This window comes from Cuculus canorus, chromosome 4 (genome assembly GCF_017976375.1).
Source record: "Cuculus canorus isolate bCucCan1 chromosome 4, bCucCan1.pri, whole genome shotgun sequence".
Lineage (NCBI taxonomy): Eukaryota > Metazoa > Chordata > Aves > Cuculiformes > Cuculidae > Cuculus > Cuculus canorus.
In genome coordinates, this window is record NC_071404.1 from 54,866,159 (window position 1) to 54,889,861 (window position 23,703).

The 23,703-nt window shown below is 37.6% G+C and overlaps 1 protein-coding gene across 5 annotated transcripts in view; it reads right to left on the minus strand.

Moving 5' to 3' along the window:
* Nucleotides 1-234: 234 nt before the first annotated feature.
* The window catches only part of TBCK (TBC1 domain containing kinase), a 111,517-nt gene continuing 88,048 nt past the window's right edge, over nt 235-23,703 (minus strand). For 4 of the 5 annotated variants that reach the window (XM_054065469.1, XM_054065471.1, XM_054065470.1 and 1 more), the window contains exons 24-26: nt 23,005-23,180; nt 18,000-18,159; nt 235-4,750 (exon numbers count right to left, since the gene is read on the minus strand). In XM_054065469.1, the coding sequence (XP_053921444.1) occupies nt 4,640-4,750; nt 18,000-18,159; nt 23,005-23,180 (447 nt within the window). In that variant the 3' untranslated portion in view covers nt 235-4,639. Of the gene's footprint in view, nt 4,751-17,999; nt 18,184-23,004; nt 23,181-23,703 lie in introns of those variants that run through there. The other variant, XM_054065473.1, reaches the window with a different exon arrangement.

The window sequence follows — 23,703 nt, forward strand, 5'->3', positions numbered from 1 at the left end:
CAGTGCCTATATTTCCCTGCTTAGAAGCTGTGAGAAAACTATTACTGCTGAAGCAGGCAGTTTCTATGCCTTAACAAGCCATAGCAGGACACAGTTTGACCCAGGCCAACTCATCTGTTTATACATCTCCTCTTCTGCATGTAACTTTCCTGCATTCAACACAGTCACTTGAATTGCTAAAAGAAAAAAAAAAAAGAAAATAAATAGTAAAAATACTTTTTTATTATGCTCTGACATGTGCTTTATAAGCGATGCCAGGACTTTATTGCTGTTATTCTAGGGTTGTAAAGCTTGGCATTTGGTTCATTTTACATAAGGTGTCAATCTTGATCAACATTTAAAGAAAAAAATCAACTTACTGTAGTAATTGAAAACTCATATTTTATTATGGCCTAACCACACAAGAATATTTATTATACACTATTAATATGATTGCTGGATTTAGCTAATCAAAGTTTACAACAAATTTTGTAACAGGAGGGCTTCTTCATCACTAATACTACATTCTTCATAGAGGCTGTGAATTTTTTGTGGCAATGCTGAAAATCATTCATTAAGATAATAGCACTTAATAGTGAAAGGATTGTTAACAAAATTGGTGATGGAGAACTCATGTTGTCATCTGTTTTTGGCTTCCCAAGAAAACAGTTTGTTTCTGGGCAAGAAGTACTTAGTGTCTGCATTGTCCTCATAGTCAGACATTTCAAGTGGTCACAGGGCTCACTATATTTCTTTTTCCTACATGGAGTGAAACTAGGATGTGTTATTAGCCCCATTTTAGTGAGAGGAACTAAGCAGCCCAGATTATGCAAGATATATCGAAAATTCGTAGCAAGAATAATAATAACTTAATAATAGCCCAATAACTCAAGCTATTAACATAATCACTGGATCTCTAAAAAACCCTCAATTACTCCATGTACCTGTTCTGTACTTGCAGGACTTTTACTCCTTTGGCCAGCTCAGCTGGCAAGAGCAGACACCACCAGATGCTGCCTCTCTAAAATGACGTAGTGTCAGAAAACCCTAGATAGACATAGAAGAGAGAAATTTAATACTGCTTCAGTTTGGAAATACTAATTAAAACAGGGATCTATAAATTTTCTCTGGATTGTTCCCACTGAACATAATGATTACCACATTGATCTCTGCTCTACTGCATCTGTTCTTTCACACAGATTACTGTGTCTGGAAACTTGATGTCTATGCATTACAGAATATAGCTCCTAAAGCACATAAGCACTTATCACCAGAGAAGTAAAATGTGGATTACAAGAGCAGACGCCCTGAGGTCTCTCTACCTTCATGTGCAAGATCACTACCAGAGGTTAATCTGAACATGGATTTAACATTATGCCTAATGACACTTTGCGAAAAAGCTTTACAAGAAATATTTACAATTTGATTCACTGGTAATTATACTCTGTGGATCTTATTTTTGAACCAGATCCTTTAAATTCTGCATAACGGTTTATTAAACGCTGATGTAATAAGACAACCACACTGCAATATTGAATTATGTTCACTCACTTACTTATGGTAGTACAAGATGAATTTGTAAACCTAAATTAATGGAATAGAGACTTTGTTGTCACAGAACATGAATAGGTAATTTGGTGTTATGATTTAAAAGGCACCACCAGCAGCAAACTTCAAGTCTAATGGTTACTTGAAGGGCAAACAAAACACACTTTCCAAAACAGAATGCAGTTTCTGGCACCAACTCTCTACTGAGGCCGGAAACCTAAAATCACAACACAGGCATTATAGCTTGGGATTCAAAGAAAAAGGAAGACCTTTTTCTACTTTTGCTACTCAAATATACAAATCTCATGTTAGCTCAGCCGGCACAGATCAAGTTGCCCTGGAAGGAAACACTCTTTTGGGAAGAGTAATTCTTTCAGTCAATTTTTGCAAGTTGGATCCATAAGAAGGAATTAAAAATAGCAAGATAAGACTGATGGCAATAGTTAAGTTTCTAACACAACAGTGGGAGAGGCCAGTGTGACTCATCAGCAAAGATAAATAGGAGATTAAAAGGCCACACTTGCCCACACAATTCCCAAACTTCCTAGTAACTTAATCTGAATACTGTGAAAGCTAAATAAAGATATAGCTAGTCTTCATAGCTAGTCTTCTTATTAACTAAAGTATCTTGATAAGCTACCAAAAATGTAAATTAAATCTAAGGAAGGGATATTCTGGACAACATTCACATCCTGCAAATTGGAACACCAAGTATGTCTCAGGCCACAAAACTAACAGGCTTACAAAGTACATCTCTGAATAATAACATAAGTGATGCTGCTACTGAAGAGCTCATGTGATTTTGTTTTTGTTTGTTTTTTGTTTTGCTGAGTTGTTTGCAGTGCAGCTCTGGTCCAGCTATGGGATACTCCGATAAGCATCTTCCTTATCTGGGTGGAACAGCAAGGAAAGTCTAGATACCGATATCCAGAAGGTCACAAAAATAACATTGCATCATTGTATTATGCCGACACAGAGAATATCTACGAAAAGGATGGCAACAAATTGAAATTTAGTGGTCTTGTCAGTTAGCCCAATAACAGATTAAAGCCTAGAGAAAGAAAAAAGGAGAGTATGGTATTGGAATTTAACCCCTTACCCACTGTGACAAATTATTTAGCCCTTCAGACTTCTAGAGATTATTCACGAGAGAAAAAATAAATCACCTAAGTAAAAGAAAGCATGTGTCTCTGTCCAGCTGGTATGGTTACTGTTTCTACTTCAGAAAGTATGTCTGCCAAATACCTTAGGCTACCAGAGGAAGGAACATAAATCTAAATAGAAAATTCATTCGAAATTAAAAACCAAACAAACAAGCAAAAAACAACAACCAAATCAGAAGTACCTGAAGTAAATCACATTAACAAAACCTAAAGCCAAATAAACAGTGCAATTTCCCTCCTTTCTGATACAGAACGTGAGTTATGAGTTTTTCCCCATCCTGAACTGGGAAAGTATCATGGACACAGATGACTGAGACTTACAGAAACAAGGATGACAAAGGGAGACAAGATGCGTCCAAGAAGGGAGGTTCCTAGGATAAGGACAAATAGTCTCAGTCTTTGCTCAAAACAGTGGACCAAATAGGACAAATGCCTACTTGTAAAAAACTCCCAAAAACCAACCAAGAAAACTGGGCACAAAGTGTAATTAAAATCACAAAGGACTGTGTCTGGTCTAAGGAAGGGCACTCCAGTTTAACAGTAAATATTCCATATTCTGCAATGATCAATAGGTGTGAGACTGACAAAAGAGGGTTAACACCTTTGCTCTGTTCTCCTTAGATGCCCACGTAGGTACCCTGCAGTGAATCTGTCTGTCCTGACAGGAAGCTATGGATGCGGGTGGCTGGAGCTGGTTCAGAATGTTTTTAGAATTGTAGGAAAAAACAGACTGGGAGAGGCTGCATTTTCCAGACTAAATTTGAATAATGGACCTGACAAGCTAGCAAAGCTAACCTAGGATTTAGAGGGGAGGAAATCAGGATGGGAGCTTTTCTACGTCTCCTGAAAGGTGGCATTTGACCGAATCAAATTTATTTTTAGCTTCTCAGTGACAGAGATGTCAATTCCTGTTTCTGATAGTGTTTTCAGTACTTCTGGCTTCTTATCACAAAATATTTTCCACATTGTTAGTCTACAGTCACCTTATGCCCTTTGTGGAAGCCTGCTTCACTCATCTTCCATCCAGTTCAGTTTAGAAATAAGTTTGCTGTCTCGATCTGTCAGGCTGAAAGTTCACGTTTAAAAACATGACTCAATTTGAGACAACTAGGTCAAAGGGTAGAGAACCAAAGAGAACTTTGCACCTCCAGTTCACACAAGAGTGATTACTTCGGAATGTTTTCTAAAATGGAAAAGCACTATTATTTGTGGAATAACTGGTCTATAATCATAAGACATAGTCAAAAGCCTATCTTTCTGGTAAATGCAATTGTATCAGAAATTGTTGTGTTTGCTGTGTTATTGCAATATAATGTTAAAATCTCCTTTTCCACTTCTGCAGGACATGATACCATTTGGATTGACTCAGCAGTAGGTCTTACAGTGACTTTCAATCTGGGACACATCTTTATTTCCAATGCAGAGGAAAAAATGTTTTCTCAAAAAGAAAGTAGGTCACAAGATACAGCAATTACTATTTAAAATATTAGACAACATGCCTTTTCATAGGATACACACTCAGAGGGCACAGTTTCAGCTTGTTACTTATAATATTCACAGTAAAATACTTTTGAAAAATAATCTGTTTAAGAACAGCTTAGAGCCACCAAGTGCCACTTTATTTTGTTCTGCAGAAATATTCATAAGATACCAAATGCCAGTTGAATTACTCTTTTTGTGTTCAGACTTGCTCAACCAGATGTGCAATACATCAATGCTAGAAAAGGTTTCTCAGAAAGCTTAAAGCTTCACAGTTTTATGTTTCAACTGAAGCTCTATATCAAAGAACAAAGGCAAAGCTCCTGTTCTCTAGATCTGCAGGATAAGACACTGATCATCAGGATAGGCTGGACAGTGAAGACACCATAATGCCCTTTGGATTCATGATATCCATGTTGTACAGTAAGATTTCCCTGTTCAGACAAATTTCCTTGAATGTTTATAGTCACTTAAATTTGTGGAGAAGGAACAGTAAGAAGACCAGTTGGCTTGATCTTGTTGATTCCTCCATCTAGGATGCAGACCCTTGGGTACTTGTTCTTCACTAGATGAGCTGCAAACTGAAGCAGATATATCATTAGCACACTTTATATTATAATCGTTAAAATAAAAATAACGTTTGTGAAGTAATGCAGGTAAAACAAAACAAAAAATTATCAGACCCTAGAAGTTCTTTCTTTGCACCAACTAATGCAACACAGAAACTCATGCCTGTCTGTTGAAAGAGCTGGGATGAATTTAGTGGACATGAAAGTGTCACATTGAAAACCATGAACTTTATTTATCTCTGCTTAGGCAGGATTTTAACTCAGTCTAACAGGATTATTAAATCTCAGAGTAATCACTGGAACCTCTGTCAAAGCATGAAATAACAGATACTTTTCTCTGCATTAATCTAACTCCCAGCTGTAGGTTCCCAAGTGTAAAAGCATCACCATTTGACAGTATAAACATTTAGTTACCTGTCAAACTTGTCTGACATGACTTAATTTCACAGGTGTCAGACATGAATTTCGGGTTTACTACTCTTCCCTGCCCCCTGATTCTGCCCATAGGCAGGTTACATAGTGCAAACACACTCTACCCCCACCCCAGTCCCTGAAAGCCTCTCTCACCAATTGATTTCTTTCATAAACCAAACACAGGAGTTCTCAGTTTTGGTGTAGCAGCTTCATGAAAAGTTGCTACATTGATGAAGAAACAATATTTTGTGTATCAAAATAGTAATAATGATTAAAAAATAAAAATAACAAGAAACATGTATCAAAATATCAAAATCCCAAACCAAAGGAATAGTATTTTGTGTATCATATGTCAAACTTGCCTTTTAAATACTGATTGCAACACTTTAAAAGAAAGCCACCAAAATGGATTCAGAGAGACTAGAATAGTTTTATCTTATTCCCAAAGGCTGTGAGAAAGACTGCCCTGCAAGCTCAGTCTTTCAGGTTGTTGCTTTATACTTGATTGACAAATTAGCACCATTTGCAAAATCACCAAGTGCTTCCAAATCGGCTATGTAAAACATTTGTAATTACCTTTTTGACCCTTTAAAATGATTTGTGATACTATTCCAGAACCCAGTGGAAGCAGGATGTCCGATTAACTAACTTAACACAAACAACTCATTTATCAACTCAAGAACAGCAGTAGGCAGCCCATCCAAACTTAGTACATGGGATTTCTTTTTACATTTACATCCTTTCTAATTACCTTTGATAGTATAACAGATACTAAGGCAGAACAAGATATGCTACATGATTATCTGATCAAGTACAATTAACAAGTAAGAGTTCATAGTAGCAAAGTTTTAAACTCCTTCCATAGCCAGAACTTTTACTTTACACTGAAGGTATTTTATATATGCAAGGAATTAATTTCTGTCCACTTATGTGTCAAACACAGCTACTGCATTCCTCTCTCTGCATTTTAGGATGGATTTAACCAGGGGGTGAGCAACCAGTACATGATCTGTAACCACTAAGGACTTGTTGAAGCAGAATAAGTGGTCACAGTGGCTCAGTCAGGACATTTTGGCTGTCGTGTTTGTTTCATGTACTTGTCTAAGCCAGACTAAAACTAAGTTTAATCATCTCTTCTCCTATTAGTTTGGGTCAGTCAGTGCAGGATTCAAAGGATGAAATGAAAAAATCCCCACAATCAAACAATTAAAACAGCTAATAGTCAAGTCAGACCATATGTGTATGCCAGTTTTCACGAGAAAAGTAAATGCCATGCTTTTAGATAGCCTCTCTGATGCAGATGTAGTGTAACTTACTCAGAGATATCACTAGGAGAGTCCAACGACCTCTCAATATAATCACATTCCATAAAGATGTGGTGTATAGTGAAACATAGACAAGGCTACCTCTCTTTTCTAAAATAGTGCTCAGCTGTGCATACCATGAGCTACAAAAATAGTATATATTCCTAGTGCGATCCTCATACTAGACATCTCTACTTCATATGTACATATTTGTCACCTCATAGTGCTCTCCACCTGTGACTAATGGACAGTGCACTGTCTTGGACACCATCGGCTGCTCATAGCTGGCAGAAATTAAAAACGGCAACAACAGGTAGCAGCACGTTATTTGCCGAGTACAATGTCCCATATGGCAGCAGAGAGTTTTCATTTGTCTACTGATACTTTTATTGATCATTTCACACTTTGGTAATAAATGGTAAACTCTGCTCCAAGTTTTTGGATGCAGTAGCCATAACATAAGTACCATTCCATGTAATCCAAAAATATGCAAACAAATGTTTTGTATTTAGGGTTTGAGCATTAAGGCCTACATCTTGCTGTGTTTTAGAACTGCTTTAGTAACCAAAGTATGGCTGGAAATAGATTTTCTTCACTGCATATGACAAGAAGTTCCTTTATAACCTTATGATAAGGAATCTCTTGCTTTGTGGAAGGTCTCTGCAAAACAAGCACTGCAGAATCTCTAGCTGTTAGAAAACCAGAGGCAGAAAGCACAAGAGCATGACAGGACGATCTACGACAAGAGGAACTGCTTTCTTCTTTTTTATTTAAGTGGTCACAGAACTGTCCGCAGTTGTCTACATAGCTTCAGAGAGAAAAGTTGCAAATACAGCTCAAAATATTGCCTCTGAACACACAGCCAGGGTAAATCCAGTGAGCAGGAAAAGTACTTCTACTGGATTTACCCTGCTACTGCAGGAATTAGTTGCAAGTCAGAGCCCAGAGGCATACATATTGCCATAAGCTGAGAGCTGCCACTCCAAATATCAGCCTCCAAGACCTTGGCACATACATCTGCCTCCACAATGCAAAGAAGAGAAGAGCCAAGGTTTCACTCATAGCGTAACAGGATTTGATGTGATTAAAGATGTTCCTAATTTTACCTCCTGCCTTCCCACATTCATAGAATCATAGAATCACCAGGTTGGAAAGGACCCACTGGATCATCGAGTCCAACCATTCCTAACACTCCCTTAAACCATGTCCCTAAGCACTTCATCAACCCGTTCCTTAAACACCTCCAGGGAAGGTGACTCAACCACCTCCCTGGGCAGCCTGTTGCAGAGCCCGATGACCCTTTCTGTGAAGAATTTTTTTCTGATATCCAGCCTGAACCTCCTCTGGCGCAGCTTGAGGCCATTCCCCCTTGTCCTGTCCTCTGTCACTTGGGAGAGGAGGCCAGCTCCTTCCTCTCCACAACCTCCTTTCAGGTAGCTGTAGAGAGTAATAAGGTCTCCCCTCAGCCTCCTCTTCTCCAGGCTAAACAACCCCAGCTCTCTCAGCCACTCCTTATAAGACTTGTTCTTCAGCCCCCTCACCAGCTTCGTTGCTCTTCTCTGGACACGCTCCAGAGCCTCAACATCCTTCTTGTGGTGAGGGGTCCAGAACTGAACACAGTATTCGAGGTGCGGTCTCACCAGTGCTGAGTACAGAGGGAGAATAACCTCCCTGGACCTGCTGGTCACACTGTTTCTGATATAAGCCAAGATGCCACTGGCCTTCTTGGCCACCTGGGCACACTGCTGGCTCATGTTCAGTCGGCTGTCAACCATTACCCCCAGGTCCTTCTCCTCTGTGCAGCTCTACAGCCACTCTTCCTCCAGTCTGTAGCACTGCATAGGGTTGTTGTGCCCCAAGTGCAGGACCCGGCATTTGGCCTTGTTGAACCTCATGCCATTGGTCTCAGCCCAGCAGTCCAGCCTGTTCAGATCCCTTTGCAGAGCCTCCCTACCCTCCAGCAGATCCACACTTCCACCCAGCTTAGTGTCATCTGCAAACTTGCTACAGGTGCACTCAATGCCTTCATCCGGGTCATTGATAAAGACAGGGCTGGACCCAGTACCGAGCCCTGAGGAACCCCACTTGTGACTGGCCTCCAGCTGGAGTTAACTCCATTTACCACCACTCTCTGGGCACGGCCATCCAACCAGTTTTCAACCCAGGAGAGTGTGTGCCCATCCAGACCAGAGGCTGACAGTTTCTGAAGCAGAATGCTGTGAGAAACTGTGTCAAAGGCTTTACTGAAGTCCAAGAAGACTACATCCACAGCCTTTCCCCCATCCAGTAGTTGAGTCATTTTGTCATAGAAGGTGATCAGGTTAGTTTGGCAAGATCTGCCTTTTGTAAACCCATGTGGACTGGGCCTGATCACCCGGTTCTCTTGCATGTGCTTCATGATAGCACTCAAGATTACCTGTTCCATGACTTTCCCTGGCACTGAGGTCAGACTGACAGGCCTGCAGTTTCCCAGATCCTTCCTGCAACCCTTCTTGCAGATGGGACATTGTGTCACTGAAAGTAGAAACTGTAACTTTCAGTAAAAAGCATATTTAGAAGCAGTTGTCTGATTAGCATTGCAATCTTCCTAATTAAAGCACTGTCTTTTTGCAGTTCTTTTCCTCAATCTATATATGTTTGTGCCTCCTCTCTCAGACAAATTAATCTGGCCAACACAGACAAGAGTGGGAACTTGTTCACCATGTTTCTGAAATGTTCCACCACCACCTGGTATCATTCCCTGCCAAAATATACTGTATGAAGCTAGTATTTTCAAAACACATGGAAGTTCTGTTTCTGGGATATGCGCTGATGTAGGAGCATGAGAGGAAGCACTATTTGAAATAGCTACACAGTCTTTCCTCCCAACGTGACCTTCATTTATGATCAAATACCAGTAACTGAAATCTAAGAAAAAAAATAACTAATGTTTCTTAAAATATTGAAAATAAGTGATCCAAAAAGAGCAAAATTTTATGCGTCAAAACAAAAGCCCAAGGTGCTCTTATGAATTAATGGCACAGACCTTCAACTGAATAAACTGCCACCTTGGACTTCACACATGGGCTCTGTTTCCTTTATAAGAGCTATCATAAAGTGTGATATAATTTTAATATAAATTGTGTTATAAGTTTAATAACAGGCACTCAAATATGTAACTTGTAATCCCCTAATTTATGGAGGTGCTCTTAAGACCGAATGTAGCATGGTGAGGAGATAAGCAAAGGGATTACATCATCCTTAGTGATCCATAAACCACCTACATTTTAAAGAGTGATTCATCGAAATGTAAAAAGGGTAAATGAAATATCCACTATACAGGTTGATTTTAAAAAGAAATGAACCTCTGTCATTTATAGGGATATCATACTTTCTCCAGATTTATCATATGCTTGTGTTACTTCTGTTGCCCCATACCACCAATGGATCATAGTCCTCTGTAATGCTTCCATTTTTCAATCAGACAAGACCAGTACTTAAGGAGAAACAGAGTTATGTTTATCTCAAGTAGAGGATTAAAGGATGCTACAAGACTTAAAGCTTTTTCCTTTCTACCTCAGGTGGCCTTTCCTCAAAGCATACTTCCCAAGGAAGTTCAGTTACTGTGTTTTTACTGGTCACATCCAGTGTTTAAATCGAACTTCATCTTGCAACTTTCACAGCAAACATTATATATGAAAGGATGAATATCTGAGCAACAAGTTTAATGACTACTATGTAATGGCTTTGGTGAAGACTTTGGAAACATTGTTCCTCTACTAAGTAGTGCATCAATCAATGCTACATAAAACACTCTTTCTAATGAGTATAACTGAGCCAGACATCGGTAATTTGCATTTGAAAGTAGTCACCTAAGACTCATGCAGATGCAAGAAGTCAGGCTTTCAAAGCCAGACAAGATCACAGCAAATTCGTATCACAATTTGGGAAAATATTAAGCATTCTACCTTGTATTGGTGTTGCTCTCAATACAAACAGCACAATAAGACTGATCCTTATGAAGCAGTTCTTCTTACAAAGAACTAATCTGCACATGGGAGCATTTATCAAAGTGTTGCTAGTACCCTGTTCCAAGCAGTAAAATCACAGCTTTTGTGTATGCTGAATGTCATACAGCAAGCACACCACATTTTCAGACTGTCTACATCAAAGATTCTAATAACATAACGCAGCTTGAGCACCATCTTTCCCAGCACCCTTGGGGCTAGGCACCAGGGTTGCTCTGTACACATTATTCACTTTCACAGACATGCTTGTGACAGGTTGTAATTAAAGGGCAAATTGGGAGGAAAGGAGTAACAAACTGTACCAGAATACAAAAAAAAGACTGCTGTGACAAAAATATTACCAGGGTACAAGTGTTCATATACTCTGAAAGAGTCAGAAGAAAAACAGATTCTTTAGAAGCAGGAGGAGAAACATTAACCAGATTTTGCACTTCTCATCCACTGCCACAAGATTATATTAGTTTTAAATTTGTTAACATATGCTACAGAAACCTCCGCAGCCTGATTTGCTGTATGATTTCAGTCAAGAGTTCACCACTCAAAGCACAGTGTAATCAAGTTGATTAGTCTAGAGCTTTTTAAACAACACTTTCCATATGTCACAAAGCAGAACCAGACACTAGATGCTTTTTAGTCAGCTACTTATATTAAAGGGCTAGAGATAAATTAAATGGCACTTTAACACCAAGGGAAAGATAGGAACACCTGAAGTCTCCCATAGCAACAAAACAGTGCCTAGTTAAGAGTTACAGTACAAAACACAAACCTCACAACTTTATGCAGACACGTACAATGTAAGAAACAAAAACCCCAGAACTTACTGCTCTAACAAGATCAAGGGAAAATTCTTTACACTCAGATCTGGCCAAAAAGGAGTGCTTTCCATTCTGTACAAAAATACAACAGTAATGTAAAGGACTTACATGGAAAGATTTGAAAATGAGCCTACAATAACCAAAACTAGCTTATTGCATTAAGCTAGTTTCAGAATAAATTTTCTGTGAATAAAAGTAAGAGGAAATACTCAAATTTCTCCAAGTAATACATTTTAAACATCTGTATTTAAAATTTTCCGCTTATAAATCATAGATCAAAAAAAAAAAAAGTCCAGGCTGAGAGTAAGCACTAGAAAATTAAAACTCAATTACAGAGATTTAGCTGTTGTAACACAGCTGATTTATACTGACCAAAATATATTCAATTCACCCAATACAACTGAATGGATTGTAAAATTAAAATGCAGAATGCAAACCTATCCTATTTTTGGTTCAATAGAAAACAAAAAAGCTGTTAGTGAACAGATATACTTTTTTTTTAAAAGATCCAGAACAGTTGGCTTGAATATAAAAAAGCATGAGTCTTTCTGAAAGATTCTACCCTGTTCCAAGTCTAAATATTGCCCTAGATGTTGAAAAATGTTCAAAGAAACACTTGATAGTGAAAAACCTTTCTTTGTGATTTGCGGTACGTTTTACTAACACTACTTTAACTGTCAGTGTTGTCTCATTTCTTCTTTAACCTCAGGAAAAAAGTCTTTGGAACTTGCTCACAACGGACACATGCCCTCCCGAAGCAGTCAGTCAGTCTGTTCTCTTCAAACGCTTATTCAGATACAGTTTAGGGAAAAGCAAAACATTATTGCCCCAGACAAGCAGTACGGATACCGTAACTGCCAAATTCACTAATACCATTCTGTTTGGCAGTATCCTCATACAAGTCTCCTCCTGGACCCGTAACAAACATTTATTAGTTCATTACCATCTCTATTTCAGTTATCACTACTTCAGAGTCTCTGAACTGGAATACCAGGCTATATAAAACACTATCTCAGAGCTGTAAAACAGCCCCAGAAATTGATAATTCTACAATAACATAATAAAATGCAGTAGTCCTGAACGATAGAGATACAACCTAACCCATGCAACCTCATGCAAGGACAAGGGAGCTCTTTCAGAGGTGCAGCTCACAAAGACAGTATAACTGCAAAGACTGACATGCCTGAAGGAAACTCTCGAGCCTTATGGCACCACTCCAGTGTTCAGGTTCACCATCTCCCATCTTTCCTGTCCTTACAGATCTCCCAGATCACTGAGAAGAGCCAAGATCCTGCTCGCCAGCATCTCTCAGAAGTCAGACGCATTTTGACAGGTAAAGCTGAGGCCTCCACAATCCTCATCTCAGAAACATCCAGACCTCTGTGCAGTAAGGCACGCAGGTGGGCCAAACAATGTCTACATCAAACAACCAACTAAAATTTCTAATAAATGTAATTTTAATTTATTACATTACATGTCTCAGTAGATTAAAAAAAAAAAAGAGAACCTATTTGGAGTTTCAGAAATAGCCTGCTTTCCCTGACAGCTACTTCAGATGAGGAAAAGGAACACTCAAATTCCAGTCCTAAGCCTGTATCTTTAATTTTCCTCTTTCATACCTAGCTGTAAATAGGGAATATTTAGGTCATCTCTGCTGTACCTGAGGCATTCAGTGCAAACTAATCAAAGCTGCTGATGGGGGCAGATTTACAACAGCACAACACAACTCCTGGCTGGCAGTCCAAGTGTCTGTCTTGGGCTGTGTGAAGAGCAATGTACTGTCAACAGCAGCTGGGATACTTTCTGCTGCTGAAGGTAAACATGCATATATACAATGATAAAAAGGGCTAAATAATACAGACTTTACAGAATAAAATAATGACGACTCAATTATGCCTTGGGTAGAGTTACAACTGGCAGCATCGTTGCTGATTAACTAAGCCTTTAAATGTCTTCAAATTCCAAGCTTAATCTCTTCCTCTTTAGAGGCAACAAAGAGGCGCCTGATGATTCCAGTAGGCTTTGAATCTGAATACAGAAGGGAGGGTGATGCCTTAACAAAACAAACACGAAAGAGAACCATACTGGGAATCATAAGCAGTCCCTCCATCCCTGCAAAGAAAAAACATCTTCAGTTTTCATTCCACTTGTTCAATCAGTTTTCTTCAGAGAATTCTTACAAGGAAATGTAGAATCTAAAAGATGTACAGTGAAAACATCTCAATATTTTTTTTGCCTAATTTCTGCTTACTTTCCAGAAGTTTCATTAGGCCATTCTAACTAAATGTATCTGTCTTTAGAAGAACGAATGCACCTGTCCTGAAATATTGTACACAACACCTAATCTTTAGATCACCCCATGAAGTTTCATGGGTATCCATTTTGGGCTTAAGACAGGTTTATAACAAGAAACTAGCTTCAGCATGCAACGGCTTGCTTCTCTGGTAAGGCATTTTTAAAGACCTGAGAAAGATGACAACAAATTGACATAAATTCAGTGGTTAGCGGGCAGTCAGGTTCAAGCACCTCAGTCTTCATATAAGAAGAAATGCATTTTTGATAGTGTGCAGAGAGAGAGAAAATGTTACTTTCATATAATTTTTTTTCTTTTTCCAGGCTAGGAATACGTTATACAAAAAGAATCTTGAATTTGACCTTCTCTCTCTTGCCTTGAAAAGAGTCAGAAAGATCTCATGGAAAACCGGGACTATTTGTCTTTGTTTTGGAGATAGTGTATTTTATCAATTAGCTAGTGTGATGCAATAAGAACGACTACTTTGCTTCAGTAACTTGTAAAAATTGTCTAGACAGCATATTTATAGCAACATAACATATCTAGACAAAAAATAATATAACAATGAGAAGTTACAATTTGGAATTTGTTTCTCTGCTATAAAGACAGATTTTTTTAGGCTTTGACTAACAACTTATCTAACTTTTTCCAAGACAAGAAATAAATGAGTTGCAAATTATTAGACAGATTAAAGTGTCCTGTATATTTTATACTGTTACAGCATTTAACAGACAATAAAACACATATATGAAACCACTGAGGGAATATATATATATATAAAAACCACATCACACAAGTACAAGTGTGTTTCTGTCAAAAATGAATTTCTGAAGCATGATTTGATATTGAGTAAGGTATTTCTCCCATTCTAACTTCAGTCAACACTGCAGTAATAGAGACAAAAGGTTGGAAATTGAAGCATATAATTGTTTAGCATCTCAAATTTGATTGCAGGAGAGGAGATGAAGTAATGTCACTCTTCCAACAAAAGACCCATACCAATCCTCGTCCTACATGTGCATAACTATCATCTGCCTTTGTACTTTTCTGTTTCTCACAGTTAGAAAGTGTCAAAAATCAGAGACATGCTATTTGCTACCAGCTGAAGAAAGAAGCTACAATGCAGCACTTGTTGCCTGTTTAACTGTCATACTCCCAATTGTAATGATCCCTTGCCCACACTGGAATTTACAAGGTACTGTAAATCAAGGGATGTGGGAAAGGGGAATTTCATTCACTTAAGAGCCACTTAATACATTTAAAAGTTAAAAATCAAAATAGAATTTGGTTAAATAACTCCAGCATAATGCCTTTTATATAGGCATTTCCTGAGGTTTTCAGAGACAAACAGTATCTGCTCTGTTAACAAGTGCCCAGAATCCGCTAGGAGAAAAATGCTGGCACAAAATGAGAACCAGCCTAAAGGGTCTGCATAGAGAGTGAGCCAAGCACCACCACAGGATGCCCAGTGCAAGCTCCTCTTCACAATACCTTTATGCTGCTAATGACACATTCAGTAAGGCACTTGTACATCAGCCAATCTCTTAAATTAACTTTTAGGGTGAGTAAATTAAATGGCTTAACAAGCTGGATAACCGTGTTTTAATTCTGTCCTAAGGAAATGTTCAACCAGAGCTGTACTGAAGACTGCAGCACTGCTGGCTTCCTTTCCTCCTGCTAGAACAGTGCTGTGGTGAAGTTTTCAGTTTTCCCCTTGCCTATCAAGTTCTAGACAACATTTTCTTTCCATTTTAAATGCTGATCATTTGGCACCAAATCAAATACAAAAGAAAGACAGAAACAGCCAAGAAGTGTGAAAAGGGGGAAAGGGCTTTTTCTACATGTCTGTTCAGTACACTCAAGTTTGCCCTCTTTAACTTTTAATTTATTTAAATGATGCCAAGTAGGCTACTAATAAGAAAAGCAAATTAAAGATTTAACTTTCTGATAACAAATAGCCCTTGAATTATCTGTGGGTTCTTTCCACACTTACACTTGCTTCTCTCAGTCCTCCATAAATTTAAACCAAACATCTAACACTGTCATTCTCCATATTTTTAATGGTGTAAATATCAGGAAACACTTCTGAAAAAGTTTATGATGGACAATACAATTTGTGGTTCATTCAATTTCAGCTGGAAATACATAACTCTGTTTAGAATAAACACACTTCATCCTGAACATCTAACATTTCTTTTTCACAAATTTGGTTTTGTTTCCATGCATTCACTTTTGCAATTTTTCATATAATTAGATTACCTAGTAAAATTTAAAAAGTAACTATTGTTCTTGTCAAGCCTCAAGCTACACATTTTTGGGATGGTTAAGTTCATGAATGGTGGCAGACAGCTCTAAGTAGCCAGAATGAGTAAAACTGAAATTAGCTCTAAAAATTAATTAACAACGGAAAAAAAAAAGCTAGGTTTTATCAACACAGTCAAATTGAGACCGGTGTTATATGTACTTTAAGGGTGTGATAGAGGTGATGGGTGCCTACCAGTATTTAGGCTCCAGTATTTAATTAATCTGCTACCAAACTGGTCAAGACAATATTTTATTGCTATTTAGATCTCTACACTATTTAGTTAGACTTTCAAGAATTCTAAAAGCAAATCACAAGGTAAAGCAGTATTTCTCTTTTATGGAAAGCTATAATATCAACAATTTCAAGTGAACCATGTTAATACTGTCTCAGTAGCAGAAAGTTTGGGTTTGAGGATAGGGCAGCACTCTCTCACTTGACTGAAGTACTGGCACTTATTAAGCCCACTGCAAGTTTTCTTTAACTGCAAAGGAAACATTCAATTTTCATTTAATGAAACATTTAACAAATCTAAGTTTGCACAGTGATGTGTGTTACTACATTACAGGAGAAAATTGTATGTTCTTAGCTAAAGCGTAACCCACAACCCACACTTTAAAGCCTCTGACCTTTCTTTCCTTCAGACACTTATTCCAGGCTGTTTCTTTGCTGTTTTAGACAAAATACTTGAATGTTCCTTTATGTAAGAAAAAACATTAATGACTGGTCCTGGAAAACAACTCCCAGGAAATGACTTGGCAGTGTGTGGGATTATCTCCCAGAAAGATATTCCTCAGTGAACACCAAAGCACTTTCTTTTTCCTCTTCCTATTCCTCAGGAGGTTAAGGCTCTTATTGAGATGAATTAGGACGTTCAGTGATTTAAAATGCAATTGTTGGAAGAAGCTGCATAACCCATCAAAAGCATAATGCGTCTTTTAAGTTATCTCCATTTGGCTCTTAGCATTTTATATATTTTCCCATTTGTTCCTTTGAGGGGGATTTATGCATTTGGCATTTAGTAAGCTATAGTGATTGTTCAAGTTGATTGATTTCATGTTGAAATATTTATCATGGACTTCATAGATCTTGTGCACAAACCTAGATACTCACTGTCTGGAATTAGTTGAAATATGCTGTACAATCTCTTTTATGCCATCTCTGTTACTATTTAAGAGACATGGTGATACTATAGATAGCAAAAGTTAATTTTCTAAATGATGAAACACAGGTTAATTAAAGGGATTTCTGACAGTACTTACAACTCCTTAAATGCATAAAAAATTTCAACATGTGTTGTATCTAAGCTTCTGCTGTCCATCACAAAAAGACATTTTAATAGTCCACAGCCCTCCTTGTCATATTAGGATTAGTTTATGCCCTTTGAGTAAATAGGCTTAAAAACTGTGGCGAACTAAAGGTACACCACATCTTAGGGCATGTCTTGGTATTTTGCGGGTTTTTTTTGTGTTTTTTTTTTTTTTTTTCTTCAAAAGATAACTTTCCTTCACCTGAGAGGAAGAATGGCAAAATAAATACTTCTACTTGTTATTTTGCTGGCTAACACCGCTACCAAATATTTAAGTATAAAAAGCAATAAAAGCATCATATTAAAGTCACCTGTAGGAACAGTTTTCCTCACTGAGCAGAACTGTATGTGCTACATGAGTCTAAATACCCTAATTAATACATTGGGTTTTATTAGTGGGAATATGAATTATCTTATTTCTTTTGACTTCATAACATACCTGTCCCCGCCCTACTTACCTTGTGTGTGCTTCCTAACCCACAGAAAGTAAACGCAAGTCAGTTTTGAAAACTGTCTTACTGATGCACATTAGAAGTACTGATGTCACTTCTATAACATGCCAAAAATATTTGCAAGCTGAAAAACGTAATGTTAAATAAATTCATTTCAAAACTTCAACTTTCTCAGATGCTGATCCAAGACACCTTTGTCTAGAAGCAGAAATGAAGGACAAAAAAAAAAATCACCCAAAATCCTGTCATCATACCCAAAGTTACCAATCTGAATTATTCAGACTAGCATTTATCTACCACAGTCTGTTTTCACGCCATTGATGTATTTCTAAGTATAAACATATATGTTATAGGAATATACTTACAGCAGCTGTGTTCTTTGCTGCATTTCCTACAATCACCACAACTCTTCCTTTAAAGCTCTGGAGGGTGGCAGTAGCTGGGCACTGGATGAGATCTCCTTCTGCAGTAAATGCTGATGAAAAAGGGACATTGATGCTGCCAGAAATGTGGCCACGATTAAAGCTAAGGAAGATCAGTTAAGGACATCTGAAAAGCAGAGAAATCTGTGGTACACACATAGTTGTAGGATGAACCTGCTCTTCATCCTGGCTATTGTAATACAACAGTGCTGGTCTTTTGTGCACGTACAGTTTGATAAATCTCATTTATTATTTACTCCTACAGAGAAAACAACTTTTGACACTACCCAGAAAAAAAGGACAGCATGAAGAATTCTTTCATAAAGGACATAGCACAGCACTAAAGAAACTGATCTGCTAAATGAAATACTTGGTGCTAAGGACCCATATCCACAGTACCCATATTATCATGGGTTTTACTTCAAATCAACTCAAGCCTGGTAACAGGAGCCAAATACCTCTAAGCAGCTGCAGCACCTCTTCCAGAGGAGTTTTAGTAAAAGCAATGAAGTACTTACAACAAGAACCAAAACTAAATAGGGATTACTGGAAAATTTCCTTAAACCTCCTGCCAACCCCTGCAAGCTCCCTACACGTTTGATCCAAACTGAAATTCTAATTTACATGCACTCAGATTCCCAGGCAATGAGCATCATGTATATTTTCTGCAGTCTTACTAACAGTAAGTGTGTACTGGGTATTGAAAAGCAAACAACATACGAGTGCCAGCAACTCTGAGATAAAGCTAGTTGTGCTACACTTTAATCATTCAATAAGATTTCATGAACAAATATTGAATGCAAAAGTCTCTTCAATAAAAATTAAGTCAGGCCATTACTACCTAGCTTTTTATAAATTTGAAAATGTGCCACGACCTTGACAAACCTCTGAATTACTTTCATAGACTGTACCTATACGATCGGAACACTCCTCTTCCCCAACAGTAAACAAGAATAGCTTTGAAGAGATGGGAAACAGTAAAGTCCTGCAAAAATATACACAACGTCAAGTATCCAGACTGGACACTCTTTATTGCTATACTTGCAGAAAGCTAGTCTAATTTATAATTAAATCCTAGAATCCTTTTTAATAAAGCAGTTGCCTTAAAGGGAGGTAAGATTTAATGGACTTAGGTTAATATCAGCATTCATCTTTTTGTGATTTATGTAACAGTTTCAGCTTTATGATCATCATTGTTTTAGTGTGGGAAAAACATGGCCATATGAAAACACTCGAAAGAACAAAAGAGGATCAGGTACCTTTCATTACTTTCGTCAGTTTGTTTCTATTTTGAAGGGGAAGATTACATTTGTGCCAACTCCCTTTCCCCGATCCCATACATAATCACAACACTCTCATTGCTACTAATCAGGGTAAAGGTTCTGAAACGATTATCGCTTAAACAGAAAATTACTTTAGACAGATTTAGTTGCTCCCACTTATGCCAATAAGTATGCTTAAATACTCAGAGAAACTTGACCTAATCTTTTAAAAGAGAATTACATTTGATATCAACATTAGTACCAAACTCGACAGATACAAACTGTATTTGCTGTTATTCATACTCTCCCTAAGCTTAAGTGACCATCTTAAGCATCCCAGTACCATGATGATTAACAAAAAGGCCAATATTTTATGCTACACACTGAGAGACCATAAGTATGCAGCCATAACTTTTGTAACAGGAATGGAAGGCTGCCAGTATTTCTGCTACCATGCTTAACAAAATGAACCTTAGATGAATTGCTACCCAACAGAGACACTGCTTTGAGCATGCTACCTTTTCATTAGAAAGTCCTCTGCTACAAAGCACTCCATCGGGAAAAAGAATTAGCAGCTCCTGGCCTTGCAACATGAGCATCATTACAGAACAATGCCATAGCTTTCAAGTGCATCCTAATATGAAATACGTAACGTCTTATACTTGTTGAGATTGGTACTTGCTTTTTTTCAAATCACATTCAAAACAAAGTGAGAGTGAACTTTAGCATGACAGGCAGGGATGATGAGTAAGAATAACAACAAAATTTAAGAAATGACTACTTTTTAAACACCTCACAGTGGTCTGCCACATTTTAAAACACAGGCCACAGTAATAATCAGACTGCCTGATCCGATTGCCCATTTTGTTGAAATATTCTGACAAAAAAAGGACTGTTTCCTTACTATGAGAATGAACAAGATGCTGAACACAATATTCCTACGGTTTCCCATATGTGTTCAGAACTGCTGACAACTGAATAGCTTTCTATATACCATATGTTTTCTTCTACAACTGACATATGAAGGAGCTCACTCAAGGGGTAATTTTACTACCTGCCGGGCTGCCTTTTTCATAATGATATTCTCCACCTCCTAATAACCAGATGGGTATTAGGATTTAAGCCTGCTCATTACTTAAAGGACAAGGCATTTTATTCAACCATGAACTTCAGCCAGACCACAACAGCAGTGATTGCAGTGCACTGTTGAAGCTAAGGAGATTTTCTTTCTCCAGTGTGCCCCCTCATTCAGGAAACATCAATACAAAATCTGAAAGACAGCCTCATAAAGACAGCCTTACAGCAGACAAATGATTTAAAAATAATTAAAATTTTGAATCCACTGTGCTAGAGTACAAAAGGATTAGTACAGTGACAGTGGAGTGGAACCTATAATCAAGCTATTAGGAAAGCTATAAAATATTTAAGCAAACACCTTGTCTTTGATCCTAATTGTAATATAAATACATCCATTACCGTACACTGATAACAGCCTTTCAGTGCAATGATTGTAGTCTAGGTATTTTATATTACTTGCTCTCCTTCCACATTCTCCTTGATGATTTATAGGATGTAGCTTAAATAATTAATAACAGAATGATGCATGTAGAAATAGAAACATTATTTAACTCAGTAGTATCAAAGCTTTCTGTGCGGTATCAATGACCTTTTACAGTTGTTAATTCAAAGGACCTCTCTTTTAGACTGGAGTCTAAAAACCACTTATGAAGAAATTACCTCTCTGAAAATTGCCTGCATTTTTACTGATTTCTGAATAATGAGGACCACATTTTCAACAATTTAGATCTAGGAGTAAAAAAGCCGCTGGAGTTGAAAAAAGAAAAAGTCAAACTATTCAGACACATTAATCTGTACTTAATTGGAATCCTTAACTGATGCATGAAATTAATACATACAAGCAAAAGAAAATTTACTTTTTTGTGTTCCTTTGGCTATTTTGTTTTAATCACAAAGCAGAAGAAATTACAGGTTCAAGTCTGGCACACACTAGAATTATAATTCCCTGAAAATAATAGTTTTAATTTATAATAGTCCAATTAGACTATTCTGTTTACTATGTTCATAATAAATTTAACTCTACATAGTTAAAAAAAATATTTTTCTACTTCACCATACTTTGTTGTAAATATTGCTAAATATTTAATAGAGAAAAATATTAGTGGAAGTATTTTTCTGCACATAAAATTACCTTTAAAGTGTATTTTAAAATACTAGTTCAAAAAACGAGGTTGAAAACACTTATTTATTTATTTAACCACATATTTTAGTCCAAATATTGGCACTGATCCACCATTCATTTCATTGTCTAGAATTTACACTTTCTAATACGCATGCGGTGTGTCAGTAGTGTTTGCTAGACACCAGGAGGTCTTCTGATGGTAAAGATTTTGGGAGTCTGTTGAATCTCAGTCACTGGAGATCTTTAAGAACAAGCCAGGCATAAGTAACTGGAATGATCCTCTTTTCTCAAAGTAAAAGGTGGACTAAAACTCATGATTCTTTTGTTGTTTTTTCTATTGAGTATCATTTGCTCAATAAGAATTATAGCTTGTGACACAGCAAGCTAAGAGTACATCTACAGCAAATACAACCATCTACAGTAAAGGAGCACTATGTTAAAAAAATAAATATCAACCAATAACAATTTTATTTTTGAATACTCAGTATAAAGTTAAAAGTTACCTCTAATAACATCCTGTCATTATTCCCACTTTTAGATAGATGCTGACAAAGATGTGCGTTCCTTGAAAAGCACATCTACAAGAAGGATCCCACCTTCCGAAACCCAAACAAACCCAGCCCTGTCACTACACTAGTTCAGAGAAACAATTAAAAAATGCTCCACACTCACAGAACTACGTATTTAAAAAAGAACAAATGCGTTAATGTGTAGACAAGGTAGCAACCCTGACAAAAATATAGCTTCAACATACCTTTAAGACCTTTCTGATTATAAGCTAAGTAAAGGACATAAGTTAGGGCGGCTATATGGCTGCAATACTTGCCAATAGGCAAGAAGGCACTCAGTAGGAACTGATTTTCCACTGAGGGATTGCCAAAGCACATGGGCTACCAACCCTTCTCTATCTTCCTTCCACTTAATTGGAAAGTCTCACATCCTTCTAAAATATTGCTCATATTAAATCACAGAATCACAGAGTGACTTGAGTTGAAAGGGATGCATAAGGATCGAGTCCAACTCCTATCCCTGCATAGGATAACCCCAAAATTTACACCATGTGTGTGAATGCATTGTCCAAATGCTTCTTGAATATTGTTAGGTTTGGTGCCATGACTACTTTCCTGGGGAGCCTGTTCCAGTGCTCCACCACCTGAGTGAAGAACCTTTTCCTAATATCAAATGGGGAAGGTCTGCTGACAACACCTGTTACAAACAAAGTTACATTAAATCACCAGTGCTACTGCTGCAAAGTGGTTTTGCTAGACCCAGAGCCTAAAATGGGAAGGAAAAAACACATTTGTCATCTTCTCTGCAAACCAGGCCTCTCCGTGACAAAACCCATCATCCTGTGGTCTTTTCACTGTACCTCTACCACATCCCTCTCCACTATTTACCATTCTAACGTCTCACCACCTGCAGACTATGCAGAAGCAATTGATACAAGCATGATTTAGCAAGGCTAGCACTCAGATTTGAAGGATACTCTTCACTGTTACGAATGTCCACCACCAGCAGCTTGGGCTTGCTAGACTTTGTTTTCTTTACAGGTGTTTTAGAATGACTAGGTCCTGTCAACTCACACAAATCAATCAGATCTTCTGCTGAAATTCTTGGTGACACCTCTGCCTTCAGGTCATCCAACTTGATGGAATCCCTAGACTTTAAAAGAAGAAAATTAATATTAGAGGTGATAGAATTAGAGACATAGTGTTCTTTGAAACTCCTACTTATTTGACAATCTCAAAGTGTAACAGCCCAGTTAGACAGGAACAATCTTTTCCTTATAACTCTGAACTAGTCTGAATTAAATTATCCATACAGTAAAGCTCCAGAGCAGGGCAAAAGGCCTATCTGCGAGTTACAGCTTTATTTTCTGTTGAAGTCGTTACAAAATAAAATTGTTCGACGACCTGTGCTAACTATTTTATTTATTAACAAAATTCACAGAAAGTTTTTCAGCATCAGAAATGAAAAAAAAATCTACTATAAAGCACTCTCTGAAACGAGAAGCTGAAAGGTCTCATGCTTGGAGCAGGGAAGAGGGTAGCAATTGGAAACCTGGCACAGAAACTGCAGGGATGACTCTGTAAGATACAGAGCTATCGAAACACCACGTATTACCCCAGCTCAAAGACTAGGAACAAATCAGGACACTAGAACTTTAAGAAATAGTCTTGTATTT